Raw genomic sequence first — 19,954 nt, 5'->3', positions numbered from 1 at the left:
TACTTATGTAGTCAATAATGAAGATAGTTGTCTCATTTGAAGCTCACTCTCTGTATGCGTAAGTATGAACAAGGACTCGATAGACCCGGCAAGACAATGCGGCACGTGCAGCGACGTCATCGCTCAATTGGGGAAGCTTCACTGCTCGTGAGATGGTAACTGTGCAGCCTGTTTCTTTTGTTCTCTTCCCCTCTCTCATGCAACTCTCAGTCATTTCTGCCCGGTCGGATGTTTCCGAGCGGCTAAGGTCGATCAGTTACAGACTTCGGGCCATGTCCGTCACCGTTTAGCGTTCGGTCCCTCGATCTCAGCGAGATTTGGTCCCTGGATAAAAGTGGGACTTGGTTGTTCGCTATGGCGGGGCCTTTTCACACCTACGGCCCTTCGTGCCTTTTGGCAGACGAAGAGCTGGATCTGTCGAGCTTGTACTCGCGTCTTACACCGCCAGACGTCCGCTCGCAGTTCTTCTACATATCATCCTTGCCAATTGACGACCCTTTGGCGCCTCTGCCCCCGGCAACCGGGCAATCTACTGAAAATGAAAGGGCTCCACCCAAACCATTCTCTGCTAGAGATAATCTCGCCTTGGAGACCGCATGGCGCGAGCTTGGGAAAGCCCAACAGGTCAAAGCTGCTTCCAAAAGCCCCTCTCGACCCGAGACGTCACATGGACGCTCTGGGATAGCCGTGCCTGGACGCGGGCCGGGTCTTGAGGTGCAAAGACGTCGCAAGGCCGCAAATGCAGAGGGTGCGAGCTTGGGTAGCAGCAGGGGCACTCCGACCTCGTTTCCAGATGATCTGTCGCGGAATCTCAAGAGCCGCTCGGGCTACTCCGCCAATAGCTCCGATGCCCGAGCAGAGGACTATGCGGATCGGCATCAACCGACCTCGCCTATGGCTGACAGCTTCAACGATGGGAAACATAGAAGCAGTATTGCTTACCGGAAGAGAGACCGCTCTTCTTCCCTGAATGAGTCCCTTTCGGCCAAAAGAAGGAATTCGATCGAAGAAGACCCACTAGAAGGACAAGACGATGCTGGCAGCTTGCGTGCGAATCGGTCTAGGGATGCTAGCATCAGTGGCTCCCCCTTCATCAGGGCACCTATCTCTCAGTCGCACAGTCCCCTGGGTCGTTCGAATGATTCGCTGCCATCAAAAGATGGAGCACACGAAGGACAGACAGAGTTGCGAAACGGCGTTCCTAATTGGATAGCACCGAAGCCCTCGAATCTACGGGCCGCCGTCAGCTGGGATGAGCTCACCCAGGATAGCTCGCGCGATGAGACCAACCCCGAGGAGTCGCAGATTAAGATCCCAGTCGGTGTTTCGCGTCTTCACTTGGTCGAATTGCCAAAATTAAAGGTATGTATATCTTCATGCTCCAAGTACTACGCTGACCATTTGCGTAGATGAAACCTATCTACTGGAATCCTCTACATGACATCTCAGGCGTAGTTCGTGCCACCTGGTTCTATAAGAATAGCATGTTACCCGTGGAAACGGATCTCGCGAACAAGCTCGAAGAAGGATATGCCTACTTAAAGCCGTGGACCGATACCTGGCAGGACGAGTTGAACAGCTGTGTGGAGAATGGCGCCGATGCGGAGATTAAAGTCATGCATCAGCTGTGGCCGAAGGGCGAGCCTGGATCTGCCAGGCCCCCGGGAACAGCACAGGGCCCCGAGAGCAATGACTCTACCGCCGGTGAAGCGGATGAGACTCCCGCGTTCGATGGAAACCAAGCTGCTGGTGGAACAGCGGCTCGTTTCGAAGCTATCAAGTCGCATCTCACCTCCAGCGTCATTTACGTGGATGCGAAGAATGCTCAGATCCTACGACCCAGCTTGCTCCCGTCTGCGTCCAGAGGAAGACGCCCGCTTAGTGCAATTCGCAAAGAACGACAAATCGGAATTCCGGTGGTTCGCGGGTTTAGTCGAAAGCTGTGGGATCGGTTGCACCCTTCGAAACCCAACCCCGTCGATGTACGACAATACATCCGGAAGACCCAGGAAGAAACTGCTCCCGCCCCCGGAGAACAAATATGCTACGCATGCAAGATGGAAGAGCAGCGCGCTAGCCCAACAGATCTGGTATTCGTCATTCATGGTATTGGACAAAAGTTATCAGAGAGAATGGAAAGCTTTCACTTCACACACGCAATCAACGCTTTCCGTCGCCAGGTCAACATGGAGCTGAACAATGAGCCTGTTTGGCCCCATGTCGACCAAGACCACGGCGGAATCATGGTCCTGCCTGTAAACTGGCGAGCAACTCTATCTTTGGAAGATCCGGCCCTTGAATCTCCAGATGCGGAGGACCCAACAGCCAACGACTTTTCCCTCGACGACATCACCCCGCAAACACTTCCTGCCGTGCGATCCTTGATCAGCGATGTCATGCTTGATATTCCCTATTATCTCTCTCATCACAAGCCGAAAATGATCAAGGCGGTTGTGAGAGAGGCCAATCGCATTTATCGACTCTGGTGTAAGAATAATGCTGGCTTCCAAGAAAACGGTCGTGTGCACCTTCTTGCTCATTCCCTAGGAAGTGTCATGGCCCTCGACATTTTAAGTCACCAGCCGACCCATGTTCCTCGCTTTAAGTTTTCGGATACACGCTTACACAATGATATCTTCGAGTTCGATACCCGGCATCTGTTTTTGTGTGGCAGCCCTGTTGGGTTTTTCTTACTGCTCAACAAAGGTATGTTCGATCATCTATGGCCTGTATTCTTTAGTACTAATGCCCTTTTGCTTAGCGAGTCTCCTTCCTCGAAAAGGTAGAGACAAACCAGGGAGTGAAGGCGAGGATCGATTTCGCGGTGTTGCCGGCGAGGCTGGCGACTACGGCTGCCTTGCAGTAGACAATCTCTACAATATACTGCACACCACAGACCGTACGTGTCCCATCTTCAAAGTTCATACACTCATACTGACACCCTCAAGCAATTGCCTACCGCGTCAACGCCACAGTCGACAAAGACCTTTCCAACTCCCTCAAAACGGCCTCGATTCCAAGTTCCAGCTCAACAATTTGGTCTTCCTTCGGCAGCGTCTTCCGCTGGAGCTCAACAACCTCCTTCGTCCCAGCAACAGTCCCAATCCGCCCCGCAGCAATCACCAAGCTTCCCTCCAACGTCGAAATGGAAACCCACGATTTCACGCGCGAGGAAATTGCCGAGAAGCGCATGCTCCTGTTAAACGATAACGGCCAGATTGACTACTACCTCTCTGGCGGCGGCGGCCCGTTGAATATCCAGTACCTCAATATGCTGAGTGCGCACAGTAGTTACTGGACGTTGACGGATTTTGTGCGCTTTGTTGTTGTCGAGATTGCACGGAAGCAGGGACGAGATGGGACGTTGCTTGCTTTTAGGGCTGAGAAGAAGAAGGGGTGGAAGTATTCTAAGGGGTGATTTGCTTGTTGCTTTTTCCTGGGATTGGGCGCATTGCTTATGTTTAAGAGCCTTTTAGATTATGCTCTTATATCATACACGGATATCTCAAATCATAGAGTGTGAATATTTATAGATAGCTTTCTGTACAATTTCATGGACTCTCAATAAAAGCCCAAAAGCTCCTAAAGCATTATATGTACCTTGTACTACTCGTCTGCTAGTCCCGTGGTTTCCATCCATGATAAAACCAAACCGGATATTCGATGCTAACACCACGTGGGATCTAAAGATTGCTATCTATATAGGTATTGTTTATATTAGTATTCAATTAACCAGCATTGACATGATGAGGTGGAAATGCGGAAACAGTCGTGAATCTCCGACGTAGCTGTGTTTGTTTATCTCCCTTATCGCTGCCCCGCAAAAACTTCTCCTCTCCAAGCTCCCGTCACCAACTTCTAGACGCGTCCAGTCTGCCCCGTCGCTCTGTGAAATCATATCACACCCCAGGCGTGTTCGCGACCGCTATCCTACGTTGAAATCAAAAATCGACTCACAGATCGTACTTCCAATTCCAGCGAGACGTATCCGCCACCGCGTTGAACGACCCCAACTTCCAACACGCCGAACCCGAAATCGCTCGATCTCGTTGATTCTAGAAAACACTCCGGTTACTTTATTTCCAATGGCTTGGCTCCAATCAACCCCAGGCTCCGGCGGCCGCGCAGCCACGCCCACCGTCTTCGAGCAACAACGCGAGGAAATAGTCCGGGAAATTGCGGTGGTTCGTGATCGACTCCCCTGGCACCCCGATTGCATCACCAAACGCTAATCCCTTCGCTGTCACGAACAGGGCATGGAGCAGGTTCTCCAAAACATCAACCGACTGAACCGAAACCTGGAGAGCATCATCACGGTAGGTTCAGGACCGTGGACCCGGATTGTTGATCACCATTGCTAATCTGGGATAGGTTGGAAACGAGTTTGGATCTGTGGAGGCGCTCTGGTCGCAATTTGAGAACTTTATGGGCCGACCTGAGGAGGAGGTCGAAGAAGCTCAAGGGCGGAGGCATGTTAGTGGGGAGAGTGAGGGGCAGGGAAAGTCGGGGACACCGCGTGAGGGAGAAGGTGACTCGATGGCGAGCCAATGAAGATGTTATGATTGCTGAATTTTGGCGTTGGTGCTTGTTTACATGATTTGAAGATACCAGTCACATACTGCATTGAAAATATTCTACGAGTTCTATAACTATGAGGGGTTGAGTGAAACATCAGAGTCATATGTATTGTTTCAGTAACAGAGACACATAGGTCGCTTTCGCCAACAGAACAGATCAGATAACATAAACGAGAACACCAGTCCCATGCATGAAGCAAAGACCCGAATCATGAGTACCAAAGGCACCAGGGGTCATGAGAAAGCAGAAGAAAAAACGATAAACAGTCGACATTCAAAAAACAAGTCCCAATCCAGACAAACTGCCTCCAGCAAGAGAAAAGGGCCAGGGCGCACAGCGACCCCAGACGGAAGAAATTTTAGCAGTTCATGTTCAGCTTGCGGGTGGCCCATACACAGGGGCAGGCAAGCAAACCGACGAAGCAACCAGGCTTGTGGTCGGACCGGAGAGAAGGAAATGAAGAGATGGTCATGAAGAGAAGGGAGGCCGGAGTGGATTGTTTTACAGGATCTTGCAGGACCGCTTCTTGACCTTCTTGCCCGGTCTGGTTGGTACCCCGCCTGCAGAGGGTTTGCTGTTGGTGCGGTTATGCGATGGCTGGTTGAAGTAGCCCTGTTCCTCGATTGAGCATACCATGTCGACCGCACTTGCAAAGACCTCGTCCACGCCCCGCATCTCCTTGCTGCTGCATTCGACGTAGGTTGCACCCATCCGTTGGGCAACGCCGTGGCCTTGTTCTGGGGTGATGGGGGTAAGGCCCTGGGTCTTGAGGAGTTCGATGCAGGTGCGCTTGTTGCGCAGGTCTGACTTCAGGCCGACGAGGATAATGGGGGTTGTGGGGCAGAAGTGCAAAACTTCGGGGTACCACTGATTGACGGTTAGTGCGGGTCGGGGGTAAGATAGTGGAGAGGCTCACCTTATCCACGACGTTTTCCAAAGATGCAGGGCAGTCGATAGCAAAACAGACAAAGAGAAGATCCGTCTCGGGATAGGACAGGGGGCGCAAACGATCATACTCCTCTTGTCCAGCGGTATCCCAAAGTGCTAATTCGACGCCCTTACCGGATCCTCGGTGGACCGTCTGTGTGATGTAGTTCTCGAAGACAGTGGGCACATATTTCTGTTGTAGTTCAGTATCAACTCTGATCAATCCTGGATCATGTAGACCTACCTCGGGGAAATAGCCCTGGGAGTAGCTAATCAACAAGCAAGTCTTGCCGCATCCACCGTCGCCAACTACCACGAACTTTTTTGAAAAGGAGGGCGGCTGCGTGATATTGGTTGCCTCGGACATCCGTCCACTGGAGAAGCTGGTGTGGGTGCTTGCGGTGCCGTTGCTTACCCGGACACTGTTGGTGCGGGTTCTGTTGTGACGCGGGGAGTTGGATGGTGGAGGTGTAGCGAGTGAGTGGCGCCGCGAAGCCGCATAGTAGTCTCCGTCATACATCTGGCTCATCTTGGTATGGACCCCCTTGTTGCGAAAGTGGAGGGTTGATATGACGGGTATCTGCTGAGGTGGGAGGATGGGAGAGAGAAGATGGTAAGAACGGGGGGTGTGAAGAAAGATGGAGGAGGTGGATGGGGTAATGATCTAAAGGTCAGAGGATCTCGATCATTGACTGTGATAGCAAGAGGGTCTTCGTTCGGGCGAGACCCGTGTTTACACCGATTTCCACAGAGGCTGCCATGGCAACGGCCGCCCTCGATGACGCCAGGGCTCCGCTTCGTGCGATTCGCCTTGGTAGCGCCTGTCACTTTCAACTTGATTGATGCGATCTTCTCCAATCCCGGTTTCTTTTTTCGTCCGCAGGCCCCTCCATGAGCCCCTCCTTCCCCACCATTCAGCTCTCCATTAACTGGTTCGGTTGCGACGGCCTCGGGATGGCCTCCCCGGTGTCATGTGATGAACGTCGATCGGAGATATGCGATCTCGTGGACACGGATCTGCAGTCTTCTAGAACTCAAAATAGAGATTTGTTGATTGGTGTGTTGGGGCAGCTCTGAAGGCCTGTCAGACTGGGTGGAGGCTTGAGCCTCGTGGAAACGTATATCCATTGTGGATAGTGTGCTACTACAGTATAGCGGCTAGCTGTTGGCAGCCGTGAGCATCCATAGATCACTCGGAGACATTTCAGGCCCGGTCCGAGTCCCAAATTTTCAGTGAGGTGTATTGTCTGAATCGATGAAGCGCGGACTCAGCTTGTGTATACGGTATATTTGGCTTTGGTGGGTAATACACTAATTAGGCAATCAACAACGTTGGAATTTGAATACCCGATTAGCGAACAATAACCAAGTACTATATTTCCAACGAGTCCAATGTTCTTCATAAACCCAAAACCCGTCAATCTCCCGTTATCTCCACGTTCTTCATCGAATGTTGTCCCTGGTGACTAAGCACACACATGGCCTAGGGGCGAGCCGCGGATGCGACGAGCGGTCCTCCCGGCGCTTCTTCGATACCTCGATTCTTCTCACACGGCACTCTACACTCCCATATTCTTCCATCTAACTTCCATTCACTCCTTATGTCCTCGCGCTGACACTCCGCGTTCCGAATCGAGCGGCAGGCACCGGCCCGTCCATGTCCAAGGTCCTCCGTTCAATTGCACCCGGATCGATAACTCCGCAAAATGGGAAAGGACGCAAAAGATCAGCCCGACGCCGGGCTCAAGAGTCTCAACCACTGTATGTAGCCCTGCCCCGGATCTCTGCACGCGTCCCAGGCCTCTGGAAACTCGCGATCCGCATCAATCGCTGACCTGGTGACCTTGTTCGCGACTCGGAATAGATTCAAGTCGACTACCCCTCTGGCGCTACTGGCCGAGACAGAAACTCCTCCCTCTGATCCGATATGAAACGCCATACCTTGCCTGGGTCCAGGAGAAAGTCCGCACTCCGACCCTGGACTCGTACTTTGCCTTTACGGCTAACCTTGGCACTCACACCTTTTTCATGGTCTTCTTGCCCTTCCTGTTCTGGTGTGGTCATACCAGTTTGGGGCGTGGGTATGTGATCCCAGATGAGAGAATGTCGGTATCAGCTCACGATGGCTAATATTTGGTTCGTTTTGTAGACTGGTCCACATTTTGGCAGCCGGTGTCTTTTTCAGCGGTTTCATTAAAGACCTACTCTGTCTGCCTCGGCCCTTATCTCCGCCGCTTCAGCGAATCACCCACTCCGGCTCTGCTGCTCTGGAGTACGGCTTCCCCTCGACGCATTCCACCAACGCCGTTTCGGTTGCCGTCTACGCTCTCCTTCTGCTCAATTCGCCCGACTCGACTCTCAACCCGCAGACCAGCGTCTTCTTCCAGGTGGTGATCTATCTCTACGTGACGTCGATCGTGCTGGGCCGGTTATACTGCGGTATGCATGGGGTGCTAGACTGTGTGGTTGGCTGCGTGTTGGGTGCACTGATTGGCCTCGCGCAGTTCAGCTGGGGCCCCGCATTTGATGATTACATTTTGTCGTCCTCGCTGAAGGAGATCCTCGTCATTCCCATTGTCATCCTAGTCATGGTTCGCATTCATCCGGAGCCGGCAGATGATTGTCCTTGTTTCGATGACAGTGTCGCATTCGCGGGCGTCACGCTTGGAGTGGACGTTGGCTCGTGGTACTTCACCCAATCCGACCTTGCCTGGTCTGAGCCCCTCCCGGGCACCATTCCATACAACTACAAAATTATCGGCCTGCCCAAGACCGTTATTCGTCTTGTGGTGGGAGTGCTGTGTGTTTTCGCATGGCGAGAAATTACCAAGCCGACTCTGCTCCGCATTCTCCCGCCCATTTTCCGCAGCCTCGAGAAACTCGGTCTTCTCTTGCCCCGTCGATTCTTCACCACAGCCTCGTAAGTTACTCAGCTTCATGTCTTTTTGAAGTCCTTCTAAACATGTGTATAGGCGGTATACTACCGTTCCCTCTAACCTGAAGGACAACGAAGTCTTCCCCAACTTCTCCGATATTCCTTCCATCCTCACCACGATCCGGCACCCTCGGCGACGAGCCATTTCCGTCGGACCTCAGTCAGAAGCCGATGCATACGAAACATTGGCATACCGGGAGAAGCGCCGACGCGAAAGCCAATCCGGCAGTAGCCGGGAACCTCCCGCTGACCGGGATAACAAAGCCAATGGAAATCCCGTGTTGTCGCGAAAGACATCCAAGCTGGACGACTACGAGAACATGATGGGCAGAGGCAGCCCCCAATCCGGTAAATTGGAGCCGGACGCCAATATTCCTCGTTCATCTCCACTTCCCTCGCCCGAATATGAAACAAGCCGGGCGACAACCCGTGCGGACGAAAAGGAAGTGTTCTCACAAATCAAAAAACCTCGCGTGCGATACGACGTCGAGGTCGTGACCAAGTTGGTTGTATATGCAGGTGCGTATCCCCGCTTTTTTTTTTTTTCACAAGCATAAACTTACCGATGTCAGGTATTCCATGGATAGTCATCAACGGGGCGCCCCCTGTATTCGAAGTCCTCGGGCTCGGAGTTCCTTACTAGTTGCATGAAAGTATTTTCCCATTTTTTTCGCCTTCAACCTTACCGCATTACGGGCCTGCTCCAGTCCAGCGGGCTGTGCTGGGAGAGGACCTTTTGGGACATAGTTCGGGACATGCATGTACAGATTGCAGTCAGCATCCTTAGGGATTTGTGGCCCGTCTGCGCAATTGGGAGTATCCATGAGATACTCATAGAAGTTGTTAAGACTATGTATATTCTTGTATCATTTCATCCTCGCCGCCTACGGCCGTTCCCTACTAAGAATATTACGTCTGCATGGGTCCTTCGCATCTACGGCTTATCCAATGAATTATATAAATGCGCAGTCTCCTTGCTTGGACTAGTGAAACCGAAAATCTAAGTAGGAGATATTCCAAGTCGTAAAAGCCCACCTGCGCACAACGGGGCTGCTATTAAATATTCGGAAATAGTAGGTAGATTATTGCTTTTATACATTGTCTCCTCGGTCCACCGGTATCCACCTACTACATAACCAAACCTCGGTCTAAATCTTCAATACTCATGACTTCCAATAGAACATGAACAGCCTGGTCTTAAGGTTCTTTCAAGCAGTTTCAGATACTTTCACCAATCGTCACGTATCGGTAATCAAACACGAGCCGAGCGCCACTTTATTCGGCGTAAGCAGAAAGGATCGTCACGAGGACTGGACTCTAGCGCTTTGTTTGAGGCTGAGGCGGTGAACCACAGTTCATCAGTTCATCACGTACATAATCCCCACCTGGAGACTACCGATCGGGTCAAGTTGTACAGAATGCTCACCCCAGGGAAGCGGCTCATCCTGTGTTTGGATGGCACGTGGGTCAATAGCGACCAGGGCTACAACCGGCCGACCCTGGACCAGCCAAATGCCACTCTGCAGGTCCCAACAAATGTCACGCGAGTCTATCGCGCACTGAAGAAAAGGGACTCGGCCGGCTGGATCCAGGTCATGTACTATCATCCCGGCGTTGGTACTAGCGGAGGTATCGTGGATGCACTTGCTGGTGGAATCTTTGGTGCTGGCGTTCCTGAAGTAAGTGAACATTCCACATATGTAGAAGATCCGTGCTTGACTGTCGCAGGATATTAGGGAAGCGTATAATTTCGCGGCAACAAATTACGAGCCCGGTGATGAAATTATTCTGCTGGGCTTTTCCCGTGGTTCATTCACCGCACGTAGTGTTGCAGTAAGCATGTCCTGATGTGGAGGTTATAGCATTCCTAAGGTTGTACACTCATGCCTTTAGGGCCTCATCACCGAGATTGGTCTCCTCACTTCTAAGGGAATGGAGTACCTCTACCCGATCTTCAAAGATTCAGAGAACTTTAGGAATCCCGACTACAAGGACAAGTTTCCCACTGTACCATTCTCTCACAAGCCACAATCACGGAAGGAATACAAACGTCGGCTTGAAGAGGTATGTGAACATCAACCACGATCATTATGACCTTTTTTAAAACTCTTTATAGGAGGGATTCACGCGAGTGTATGACCCTGATGGGTATCCCATCACAGTTCGTTGTGTCGCGGTCTGGGAAACAGTTGGAAGTCTAGGTTTGTCCATCGTCCCTCTCAACCAGAAATTCACAATGCTGATTGTGAATAGGTATCCCGGATACAGACCTAGCAAACGAACTTGAAATCCCTCGTTCCACCAAAGAATAAGTGCCCCAGAATCTTCACTCTAAGAGAAATCGGCTCTGACAGCCTCTCACATGCAGATTCTACGACACATCTCTGTCAAACGGAATTGAATACGCCTTCCAAGCACTCGCCCTGGACGAAGATCGCCCTTCCTTTGCCCCAGCAGTATGGGAACGGCCACCTCAAGTCCGCACCGATCTCCGACAGGTCTGGTTCTGCGGAGCCCACTCCAATGTCGGAGGCGGCCTCCCCGACCAAGAACTCGCCAACATCACCATGGCCTGGATGATGGACCAACTCACCTCTATAGGCGTAGCCTTCGAAGAAGACACGATCGACAAAATCTTCGTACAAAGCGTCCGCTACTACTACAATTATCATCAAGAGGCAAGGCCCGCATCCGAGAACTCCAAACGCAAGCGACTGACCAAATGGGCCATTCCTTCTATCTACTATGCACACAGACCGGTTCGACCTTGGGGTCTGGGTGAGATCATTGACCCTGTCACAGGAATCTATCACCTTGCTGGCAGGATGACTCGTACACCCGGCATGTATCATTATACCGATCCTGACACCGGGCTTCCTACTTCAGAATTCTTGGAGAATACAAACGAGCGGATTCATCGAAGTGTTCGAATTCGACTTTCTCTTGAGGGTCTAGGATATGACGATAAAGAGCTGTACAAGTGCCGTGCGTTGCTTAAGAAAGGACCTTGGCAGCTCAAGCGAATGCGTGTTGTATCTCGTCGCCATGTTGAAGATTCCTATGGAGATGAGGAGACCGTGGAAGAGGATCAAGATCGATGGGGATGGGTGTATAATGGACCTAAAGAAGATGAGCCGCCGGAAACGCTTATGATGGAGGAGCCGCTGGGTCCGTTTGAAGATCAATTGCTTCGGTTCAGCAAAGGTAAGTTTATTCGATGACAACCTCTGGAAGCTGCTTCTAATTCCAATGTCTTAGGCCGGGCATTCTACAAATCTCTTCTTGCGGAGAGCCAACGATAACCTTGGAACGGAATGGAAATGAACCCCGTTTGTATAGTCAACTAATCATGTAAATTTGGTTCTTGAGATAGCACGATTTTATATAGCAAACTAATCAAAGTCCTCCGCCATAAAATCTTGGAGAAAGTTCTCGTGAATATTCTCGATGCACCAAGAGAGATTATCCCATTGCAAATCTTCTTCCACGGCCAAGGCAGTCCCCATCGACGCATCTGTGCCAAGAGCTGCAGGTGCCAACTGCTCGTTCGGTTTATTTATACCTTGTTCTGATGAGCCTTGAAATAACCTCAGTTCGCCAGGTTGGGGTTTGCGTCGGACATGCAGTTTCCCGAGGAGAGGAACCCTCAATGTTAGTTGGTGTTCTTGATCCGAATTATCGTTTTCCTGAAGCAGTTCAATCAAGGAACATAAGGTAGTGACATTGTCCTGGGCTAAGCGAGAGCCACAGGTGCCATTGGACCTTTCACGCATGAGCTTGATGACTTTTCTCATCTCGCTTTCAATCTTAGGTTTGTCGATACGCAATTTGAAACGAGTAGTGGAAGGCGAGCTGTGCGATGTACTGTGCGACGTGAGAAGGAGGATCACCGTCGCTGTAAATGCTTGCAGATCCAACATCCCAGCAAGAAAGAACCCCGGAGGAAGCGCCCCCCGAAGTTCTTGATATCGCTGCACCACGGATTCACATGCATCCATACAGGTGCAGAGGCCGTAGAGAAACTCTTCGCCTGAGGCCTGTCGCATGATGAAGGGCAGGTGAGCTCTCATAACGAGGTAATAATGTATAAACTGTACGATATTTTCAGGTTTGACATGGCCCGGATCTCTAAGCCACCAATGTTCCGGAGTCTGGGAAGCGAGCGACTTCAACTCCCTGATGAGCTCCAAAGAAGGTGTGTAAAGGTCAGTACTGGATCCATATGCTGTGTTCATGTCATCCAAGTTTTGGATCTTGCCGGCAATCTCAATCAATCTACTGAGATATATCCGAGACTGAACGGTCCCATTGCTGATTATTGTTTGATCTTTGGCTTGCTTGTGGAGACTGGTGACTGGAGGGAGACTGGTGATGATCCCTAGCAGGCCATCCGCAACACATATCAGCACCCAAAGCTGAGTTCTAAGTGCGTTCGGCGCGGTCGGGTTCGAGTTGCGGAACACAATTTCGTCCGCGGACCATTTACGTCCGAATCCGCGTGAAGTACCGCTTTAAAGCTCCACATCCGCTCTTCAGAGCAAACAGATTTCAATCTGACTCACACTGACTGACGAATCTCAGATCCATTTGGAACGTGGAAATGTTTGTCAATTCGGCCAACCGTCAGAAGACAGAGAATCACATTCTTAAACGTAAAATTGAAGATGTAGAAGCAAGCTTTCGAATCGTACCAAGCTCCAGTCCTCACCGTCCTCGCTCTTGGCAGCAACGTTCGCCAAATTGGTGAAGTGATGCCCTTTCGCTTACTGCGCATTTAGACAATTTACGAAGGTAAGATCATTCTGTTGATATGATAGGCTGAGCGACAAGGGGATATATTACGGAGGATTGGGCGCAGTACAAAGTGACTAATTTAGAATAATCTATTTTTCTAATGAGTTGGATGCATCATTCTGGCTCTGAGAGCTGGCGCTCATGGCCGGTTGGGAGGTGGGGAGGATCTGCTTGGACAGCTTCCTCTGCTCCATCTTGCCATAACCGTAGACAAGCCCGCTGGAGAATCCCAGGAAGATAGCCGAAACGCTACCAAACGTAACGGGAGCATCGAAAAAGACGATGCCGCTGACGGCGAGCGGAAGCTTGTTCAGATAACCCACGAATGAGTACGTAGTCGACGAAGTCTTGCGAATGCACCAGGCAGACGAATATGAGATGAAGATGGCACCCAAGCCAGAATAGAGCATGCCAATTATGAGGTTGCTGCGCGACTCGGCAGGGAAGTTCTTAGCCAGGTTGGCCGAAGACCAGTCCTCGGTGACCAGGGAGCAGATGACCATGATAGGGAGGGAGAGCATGTTGTTATAGAACATGGCTGGTCGATTCCGGTCAGTTTGAGTTGCAACGCGAGGTAGTTAATTAGAAGCTTACTGTCCCAGTCCTTGAAGTTCAGCGAGGTGATGAACTTGCGCGTGCCCAGGACGTACGAGGCAGTGCAGAAGATGTTGAGCCCCATCCACGCGTACCCAGCGTTCAAGGTCGAGATAGCGGCGGCAGCCTCCTCCGAGTGTCCAACGCCATTGAGGACAGCCTGGATATCAGCCCACGCAGCAACGACAGAACTGAGCACCATGAAGCCGAACGACAGCAGAAGCAGCGGGGTGACCTTGCCGCCGAACCACCGGAGCTCTCCATAGGCAATGACGATGATAGTCAAGTTCTTGAAGATAGTATATACCGGAACAGATAGAAATTGAAGAGACTTGGTGCTGGTGTAGATCATGCCGACGAAGCACACAGACACGGGGAGCCCTGACTCGGTCGGTGTTAGCACGCCCGGGAATTGCAGGAGCGTCAGTTGACTGTCACAGACGTACATCTCTTGGCCCTGCCGCTTTCCAAGGCAGCAAGGTTAGGGATCAAACCCATCTGCCTCAAGACCAGAATTGCAGCCGTGCAAATAACGGCCTATCGAATATGGGTCAGCTGCAGGGTCTTGGTTTTGGCGCCAGAATGTCACAGCGCATACCTGAATGGACAGATAAAGGAAGTTCAAGTTCCAAGACGAACCCGAAACGACATACTTGTTCACGACCGTCATGCTGATCGAGGAGAAGCAGTAGGCCAGAACAGCAGCACCAGGATTGTTCTCGAGTTGAGAAAGAATGCTACCTATGCCGCTATCGACACGAGCCCGGTGATGGGGCGCAGGCTTCAGCAGGAAGCTCTCCCGATCACCGAGCTCCTTCTCATCCACCCCGCTAATCTCGATATCCTTGTTCTTCTTGTTCAGCATTGTGGTTTCGTCGTGGGATCGAAAGGACCAAAACGAAAGCCTCAAGGTTGGCTATCCCACAGGATGACGGGGGTATAAAAAACCCCGTTCGCTTAGGGAGGCTACTCGATACGAGAAGGGCATTCGACTTCTCGAGAAACAAAGGCGACAATCGAGACCGCAAGTCTGTAAGTCAAAGACAACGGGAAGCGAGGAAAAGAGACGGGTGATGGGACCTCGGCAGCAACCTTGATGATTTACCCTCCGTGATGATGCAGAGAAAACGGCTGAGTTGCGAGGACCTCGCGTTGAAATTCAGGTATTAAAATGCCCCAGACGCGAACCCAAGTGACCGGTGCCAAAAGAGGCTTGGCGCATCAGGACGGGAAGTGGGGCTTGACTAAATAGTTAATTGACCCTGACCCATAGTTACCTCCAATCTAGAGACCATTGTTGTTATCACCGAATGATAGCCTGCCATTATGAAGTAAAAATGCGTCCTTTGTATTTCATGCGAAAGGTCATTGCCTGGCTCTCTGCTGAAAGAGGGGCACGTCCTCAGCTTCATCATCAGGTGACTGCAGCGCTAAGACAAGTGATTGATCTGTAATTGGCGGGCAACCCACATCGAGCATTCTGTTGGTCCTGCGTGGAATGGGATGAGAAGCTTCCCAGGAATCGGATGTAGAATGGTCCACGGACGAAACTTTGTTCCGCAGCTCGAACCCGATCGCAGGCGAGGCCTGTAGATAGTTTACGATGATTTTCTCCGTTTACGTGCTCACCGAGTGAAAAAAAAAAAAAGCAAAATAGTTTTGAGATGGGTTTACTTCTCTATGGCGTGAATTATGATCTGTCATTTTCGCGAGAAGAGACCATTCCACGGAGACAGAAGTAATCCGCTCCACAGATTTCAAATCTATAAGTGATTTTACATCTCGCACCAGGTTGTGTCCTAAATCCCAATGCAGTCAAATTGCGAGCGAATACAGCATCCAATTGTCGTCATTTTATAGCTGGAACCCCGCGGTCAAAAACGACTGCTCTGGCTAGAGGCCACTGAGAATGTGTTGGTATGGTCGGAGCAACAGCCGCTACGACCATACGCATCTAAAAGAAATGAACTTTTGCATATCTTGTTGAGTCTTTTGTTAGCTTATGTCCTGAAGCGATCTAGAACAATGAAACGATGTTGATTGAGCTATTGGGGGTTTTGTTGCCTATTTGACCCAAATGCAACGATGCCCAACTCTGAAAGATCTCGACGAGACAGGTTAGGTCGTGTATACTCTGGCTCGAACAGATCGCGCAGTTTTCCCATCCCATATTTGGGATCAGATGGATCCTTTCCCTGCATTGGGTTTTTTCCAGAGTGGTATAGAAAGTCATTCACCTCATCTTTAGAATTCTGACTAAGCCTGAGCGGGTCCAGGCTTAGTCAGAATTTCTCTGGATCCCAGCTGGAAGCCGTCTCCGGTCGAGCTGATCGCAACTCCGTTCATCAGAGACCGTCAAATCTGGTCTCTCTCAATGATGGACGCCGGGAATCCCTCCCTGACTCCTTCTCTTTCTTTGCGCTTTCTAAGTCCTTTACTTTATTCATTCTGATCCCTCCCCTTGATCCAACCGCCAGGGCGTCTGGCGACACCCGAACCACTGCCTTTTAGTCCGTCATTGTCCCCGGACATCATTCGACATGAGGCTGTTCAACTGGGCGCGACGCAAGTCGCAACCAGGTCCCACAAGAGATACCGAGGTATTCTCTGGGACCCAAGGCCCCCTCGGAGACGCGAAAGGCCGGGAGCAGATCGAAGCGCGTCAAGGTAAGCCAGCGCATTCGCGAGAGTAAGTGTATAAATACTGATCCAGTTTCCAACGCAGAACATGACTTCAACCTGGTGATGCCGGGTGCATTCCCATCGTCGCCTCCTCTGTCCCCCCGCCTTGCACCGCTCGAGCGCGAGGAGTCCGTTCCCGTCTCTGCGTTCCAGCAGATGGACATCGACGTCGCCGAGAGCCCCGAACTTCCGACAGAACTTGGTTCCCATTTACATCCCAGGAGGCCAGCGAGGTTTGCATCCGCATCGGCATCAGCGCCACGACGTACCAGACGCCCGTCCACCCCTCGAACACCCATCCGACGACCGACTGCACAAGATGACACGGCCTTTGATGATCCGTGGAACCGGCAGGCCTCGCTGTTCGAGCGCCTGCCATTTGGACGGCCAGTATCTGCTGTACAGCTTTTTTCACCGAAACCACGGCCAATCCCCGCCAACCGCATCGCCTCTATCTATGCGATGGAATGGGAAAAACGAGCACGGGAAGCGGCAGCTCTGGAAGGCGAGCTGGGTCGCGCAGCCAGGATCATTCCGCAAGGTCCTGCTGTTCGGCAGCTATCCTGGGACTGGTTGAACCAGGTCCAGAGAGCTATGAAAGCTCCACAAACCATGCCAGTCGCCAAGTCACTCTCTGGAGACGCGTTATACCAAAGAGATATTGCTACCTGCATCAATCATCTTTCGTGGCTCAATGATGAGATCATCAATTCCTATCTCAGTATTATCGTTCACTACCTACGCGAATCTGCCGGCAATTTGAATGACCGGCCTCTGTTCCACGCGTTCAATACCTTTTTCTTTTCCACTCTACGAGATAAAGGATATCAAGGCGTGCGCCGGTGGGCCAATCGGGCCAAGATTGGGGGCGAGAGCTTGTTGGATGTCGACACTGTCTTCATTCCCGTGCATGGAGCAGCCCACTGGACTTTGCTGGTTGTGCGACCAATGGAACGAACAATAGAATACTTTGACTCGATGGGCTCACGCGGTGCCAATCAAGTGAGGAAGATCAAAGAGTGGCTGCGCGGCGAGCTGGGCACGAAATACGACGAAGACGAGTGGACGGTGCTGAAGTCAGTCTCTTCTATGCAAGACAATGGCAGCGACTGTGGCGTGTTTCTTCTCACCAACGCCAAAGCCATTGCGCTGGGCATCGAGCCCACTGCCTTTGGAGCCCAAGATACAATACTCTTGCGCAGAAAGATTGTCGCGGAGATCATGAATGGCGGGCTCCACGGCGAATTAAGTCCCATTGACAAGGCGGGTCATTTGTTACTCTGAGTGCATTCTCTAGTGACCAGATCTGCCTACTACCCTACACCCTATTCATCGCAAACCTGATGACCTGGGTATTTTCTCGACAGCCGACTCCTCTCTATATCCAAGAGGGTGTTTTTAATTTCTCCCTCCGCCTCCTACACCTCTCTCCCACAGTGATTACCATCACACGTGGACACCAGCATATGAATTGTCGTCAAGGCGTTTGCGGTTTCTGTTAATCTGATTATTCCGGCGTGCATGGCGGGCTAGAAAAGGGCAACGGGGAGGGCCTCTAGTCATGGGTTTCGGTTTCGGTTTCGGTTGTGTTTATTTGTGATGTTGAATGTGTTGAATGATACCCCATAGTTGAGCAGGAGTGATGCAAGGAATTCAGATGAGTTTCCAATCTTGAATGAAAGATTATAAAGCTTCCACTATATCACCTCCAAGTAGATAAATGGATAAGCTAATGAAGTGACATTCTACGGAATCTTCACAGGTTTTACAGGTGTGAGCCAGCAACCCTTCTCAAAACCTCCCGTAGGTTGTGCGCCCCGGGCTATTACGAACTCGCGAGTAAGGCTACGAAAAGAAAATAAAAAGAATTGAGAAGCTCAGGTTTACTTCCGCCAAGAATGCATATGGCTAGTAATAATACTGCGCCACTGCCTATCGGGGCATTCTGAAAGAGAGACACAGGAAAAGCTATGAATAAAGATAGGCAAATCAATGCACACCACGCTCGCCAAGGTGAAGGTCATCAATGTTGCAAACGCGACGGCACTTGGGATCCTTCGACTCCTTCGGCTCCTTGTGGTGCTTCTTCCTGCACTTCCGGCCTTTTTTCCCTTTCTTGCATTTGCGATGCTTCTTTTTCTTCTTCATGCCGCTAAGGGAGTCAGTATCCGGTTCCCAAGAATTTTCCAAGACATAGTCGAAATCGGACTCAGACAGATTGGCAAGCGGCTGTTGATGGCCACCATGTTGTTGGGCGAGAGGAACGGATTTGGAACCGTCGGATGATCGGTTGTAGGCTAGCTCAATATACTCGATTCCCAAGTGGATGCTATCACCGAGTCTCATGTCCCCAGTCCAGACCCCTCCGTCACTCCAGAGATTGATGACCAGTCTGCTTTGCTGATGGGGGACTCGGTACGTCTTGGCCTCCTGTGGCTTGTCGTTCACCCACCAGCGTGATACTCCCGAGAGCCAATCCAGCCGATGAGTTGACCAGGCTGTCCAGGGAACTGGTAGGTCTACAACAGTGCTGGCTCCGGGGATCATTGTGTCCGTGACGGGATCGTAGTCCGGCTGATTTGAATAGCGCACACGGTATACGGGGTCGCTGGTCAGGATCTCGATGTCCGATTCGCAGTTGGGAGGGTGGTAAGTGAAAATACCGACGCATGCACCTGATGGAGCTCTGCCTACTTCGACTGGGCTTGTTACATTGTCTGGGATCGTGTTGTTGTTCAACGGTGGGATCCAGTGTTGTGGCTCTCGCGGCGGAAATTCCTTTGGATGTGACACCGACACATCAGCTGGTAGAATCCGCAGTCGCACTCGTATGGAGCAGCGATAGATATTGTCTATACGAGTCTCAATCTCCGCAGTCGACGTGAAGTTGTCGTGGCGGGTGGTGCGGAGGACGAGATATGTTGCATCCGGATCCCGTTGTCCACGGTTCTTTGTGAAAAAGATGTTGTGCTTGGAGTTGATCATATTTATCGGGGCTTCTGGTTTGCGAGGGCGCTCCCATTGCTGGATGGTCCAGTCTTCGTTGAAGGAGGAATCAAAGAACCAAAGGGCATCGGATTCGGGCGCTTGCTTGTTTCGGTCGTGATCTCTGTTGTTATCTCCTTCATCCCAGAAGTTGGAGTCCCAGTCATCTTCATCGTCACTGTCGAGGTCTGGTGGATCCGAACGAGGTTCAAGGTCAGAAGCAAGAGGAACGGCGCGAAAGTCCCAGAGCTTGTGATGCTGGAAGTACCCGGGGTCGGGCCCTGACACCGTGAAGCAGTCGCATTCGCCTAGGCCTTTTTTTGGAAACGGTTTCACCACTGGCCTAACCGGAGGACTCGGAGAGGATGACACGATGGTGCTGAAGACACAGGTCCCAAGGATACCCAACCACAGGACGGCTTGCCTCATGGTGGTCGAGTGTGTCCGAGATTAGCGTGG

The 19,954-nt window shown here is 51.3% G+C and overlaps 9 protein-coding genes across 9 annotated transcripts; 5 read left to right on the top strand and 4 right to left on the bottom strand.

Annotated features, from left to right (window-relative positions):
* Window positions 1–354: 354 nt before the first annotated feature.
* On the top strand, window positions 355–3,418 carry N7498_008349 (DDHD family phospholipase; the record flags this gene model as incomplete). Its single annotated transcript, XM_058455411.1, has 4 exons — window positions 355–1,362; window positions 1,410–2,706; window positions 2,762–2,899; window positions 2,949–3,418. 4 exons carry the CDS (start codon window positions 355–357, stop codon window positions 3,416–3,418), a joined length of 2,913 nt encoding a protein of 970 aa, XP_058305399.1.
* A 667-nt stretch (window positions 3,419–4,085) lies between these two features.
* N7498_008348 (DASH complex subunit DAD1) lies at window positions 4,086–4,551 on the top strand (the record flags this gene model as incomplete). The annotated part of the gene is made up of 3 exons (XM_058455410.1): window positions 4,086–4,184; window positions 4,254–4,316; window positions 4,372–4,551. 3 exons carry the CDS (start codon window positions 4,086–4,088, stop codon window positions 4,549–4,551), a joined length of 342 nt encoding a protein of 113 aa, XP_058305398.1.
* Window positions 4,552–5,079: 528 nt separating this feature from the next.
* Window positions 5,080–6,034, bottom strand: N7498_008347 (Rho4-like protein; the record flags this gene model as incomplete). The annotated part of the gene is made up of 3 exons (XM_058455409.1): window positions 5,080–5,445; window positions 5,495–5,698; window positions 5,750–6,034. 3 exons carry the CDS (start codon window positions 6,032–6,034, stop codon window positions 5,080–5,082), a joined length of 855 nt encoding a protein of 284 aa, XP_058305397.1.
* Window positions 6,035–7,211: 1,177 nt separating this feature from the next.
* Window positions 7,212–9,083, top strand: N7498_008346 (phosphatase PAP2 family protein; the record flags this gene model as incomplete). The annotated part of the gene is made up of 5 exons (XM_058455408.1): window positions 7,212–7,266; window positions 7,370–7,586; window positions 7,655–8,425; window positions 8,478–8,959; window positions 9,013–9,083. 5 exons carry the CDS (start codon window positions 7,212–7,214, stop codon window positions 9,081–9,083), a joined length of 1,596 nt encoding a protein of 531 aa, XP_058305396.1.
* Window positions 9,084–9,858: 775 nt separating this feature from the next.
* Window positions 9,859–11,742, top strand: N7498_008345 (T6SS phospholipase effector Tle1-like catalytic domain-containing protein; the record flags this gene model as incomplete). Its single annotated transcript, XM_058455407.1, has 6 exons — window positions 9,859–10,119; window positions 10,169–10,273; window positions 10,334–10,504; window positions 10,557–10,693; window positions 10,809–11,644; window positions 11,699–11,742. The coding sequence occupies 6 exons, from the start codon at window positions 9,859–9,861 to the stop codon at window positions 11,740–11,742; spliced, it is 1,554 nt and encodes a 517-aa protein (XP_058305395.1).
* Window positions 11,743–11,832: 90 nt separating this feature from the next.
* N7498_008344 (fungal specific transcription factor domain-containing protein) lies at window positions 11,833–13,214 on the bottom strand (the record flags this gene model as incomplete). The annotated part of the gene is made up of 2 exons (XM_058455406.1): window positions 11,833–12,949; window positions 13,003–13,214. 2 exons carry the CDS (start codon window positions 13,212–13,214, stop codon window positions 11,833–11,835), a joined length of 1,329 nt encoding a protein of 442 aa, XP_058305394.1.
* A 109-nt stretch (window positions 13,215–13,323) lies between these two features.
* Window positions 13,324–14,693, bottom strand: N7498_008343 (GDP-mannose transporter; the record flags this gene model as incomplete). The annotated part of the gene is made up of 4 exons (XM_058455405.1): window positions 13,324–13,772; window positions 13,829–14,209; window positions 14,275–14,365; window positions 14,427–14,693. 4 exons carry the CDS (start codon window positions 14,691–14,693, stop codon window positions 13,324–13,326), a joined length of 1,188 nt encoding a protein of 395 aa, XP_058305393.1.
* A 1,675-nt stretch (window positions 14,694–16,368) lies between these two features.
* Window positions 16,369–17,794, top strand: N7498_008342 (SUMO protease ULP1; the record flags this gene model as incomplete). The annotated part of the gene is made up of 2 exons (XM_058455404.1): window positions 16,369–16,495; window positions 16,542–17,794. The coding sequence occupies 2 exons, from the start codon at window positions 16,369–16,371 to the stop codon at window positions 17,792–17,794; spliced, it is 1,380 nt and encodes a 459-aa protein (XP_058305392.1).
* A 705-nt stretch (window positions 17,795–18,499) lies between these two features.
* Window positions 18,500–19,924, bottom strand: N7498_008341 (glycoside hydrolase family 16 protein; the record flags this gene model as incomplete). Its single annotated transcript, XM_058455403.1, has 1 exon — window positions 18,500–19,924. One exon carries the CDS (start codon window positions 19,922–19,924, stop codon window positions 18,500–18,502), a length of 1,425 nt encoding a protein of 474 aa, XP_058305391.1.
* Between the last annotated feature and the right edge of the window lie 30 nt (window positions 19,925–19,954).

This window comes from Penicillium cinerascens (assembly GCF_028974065.1).
Source record: "Penicillium cinerascens strain IBT 15544 chromosome Unknown scaffold_4_segment0_segment0, whole genome shotgun sequence".
Classification (NCBI taxonomy): domain Eukaryota; kingdom Fungi; phylum Ascomycota; class Eurotiomycetes; order Eurotiales; family Aspergillaceae; genus Penicillium; species Penicillium cinerascens.
The sequence above is the reverse complement of the archived record's forward strand: the minus strand, read 5'-3'. Positions and strand labels throughout refer to the sequence as shown.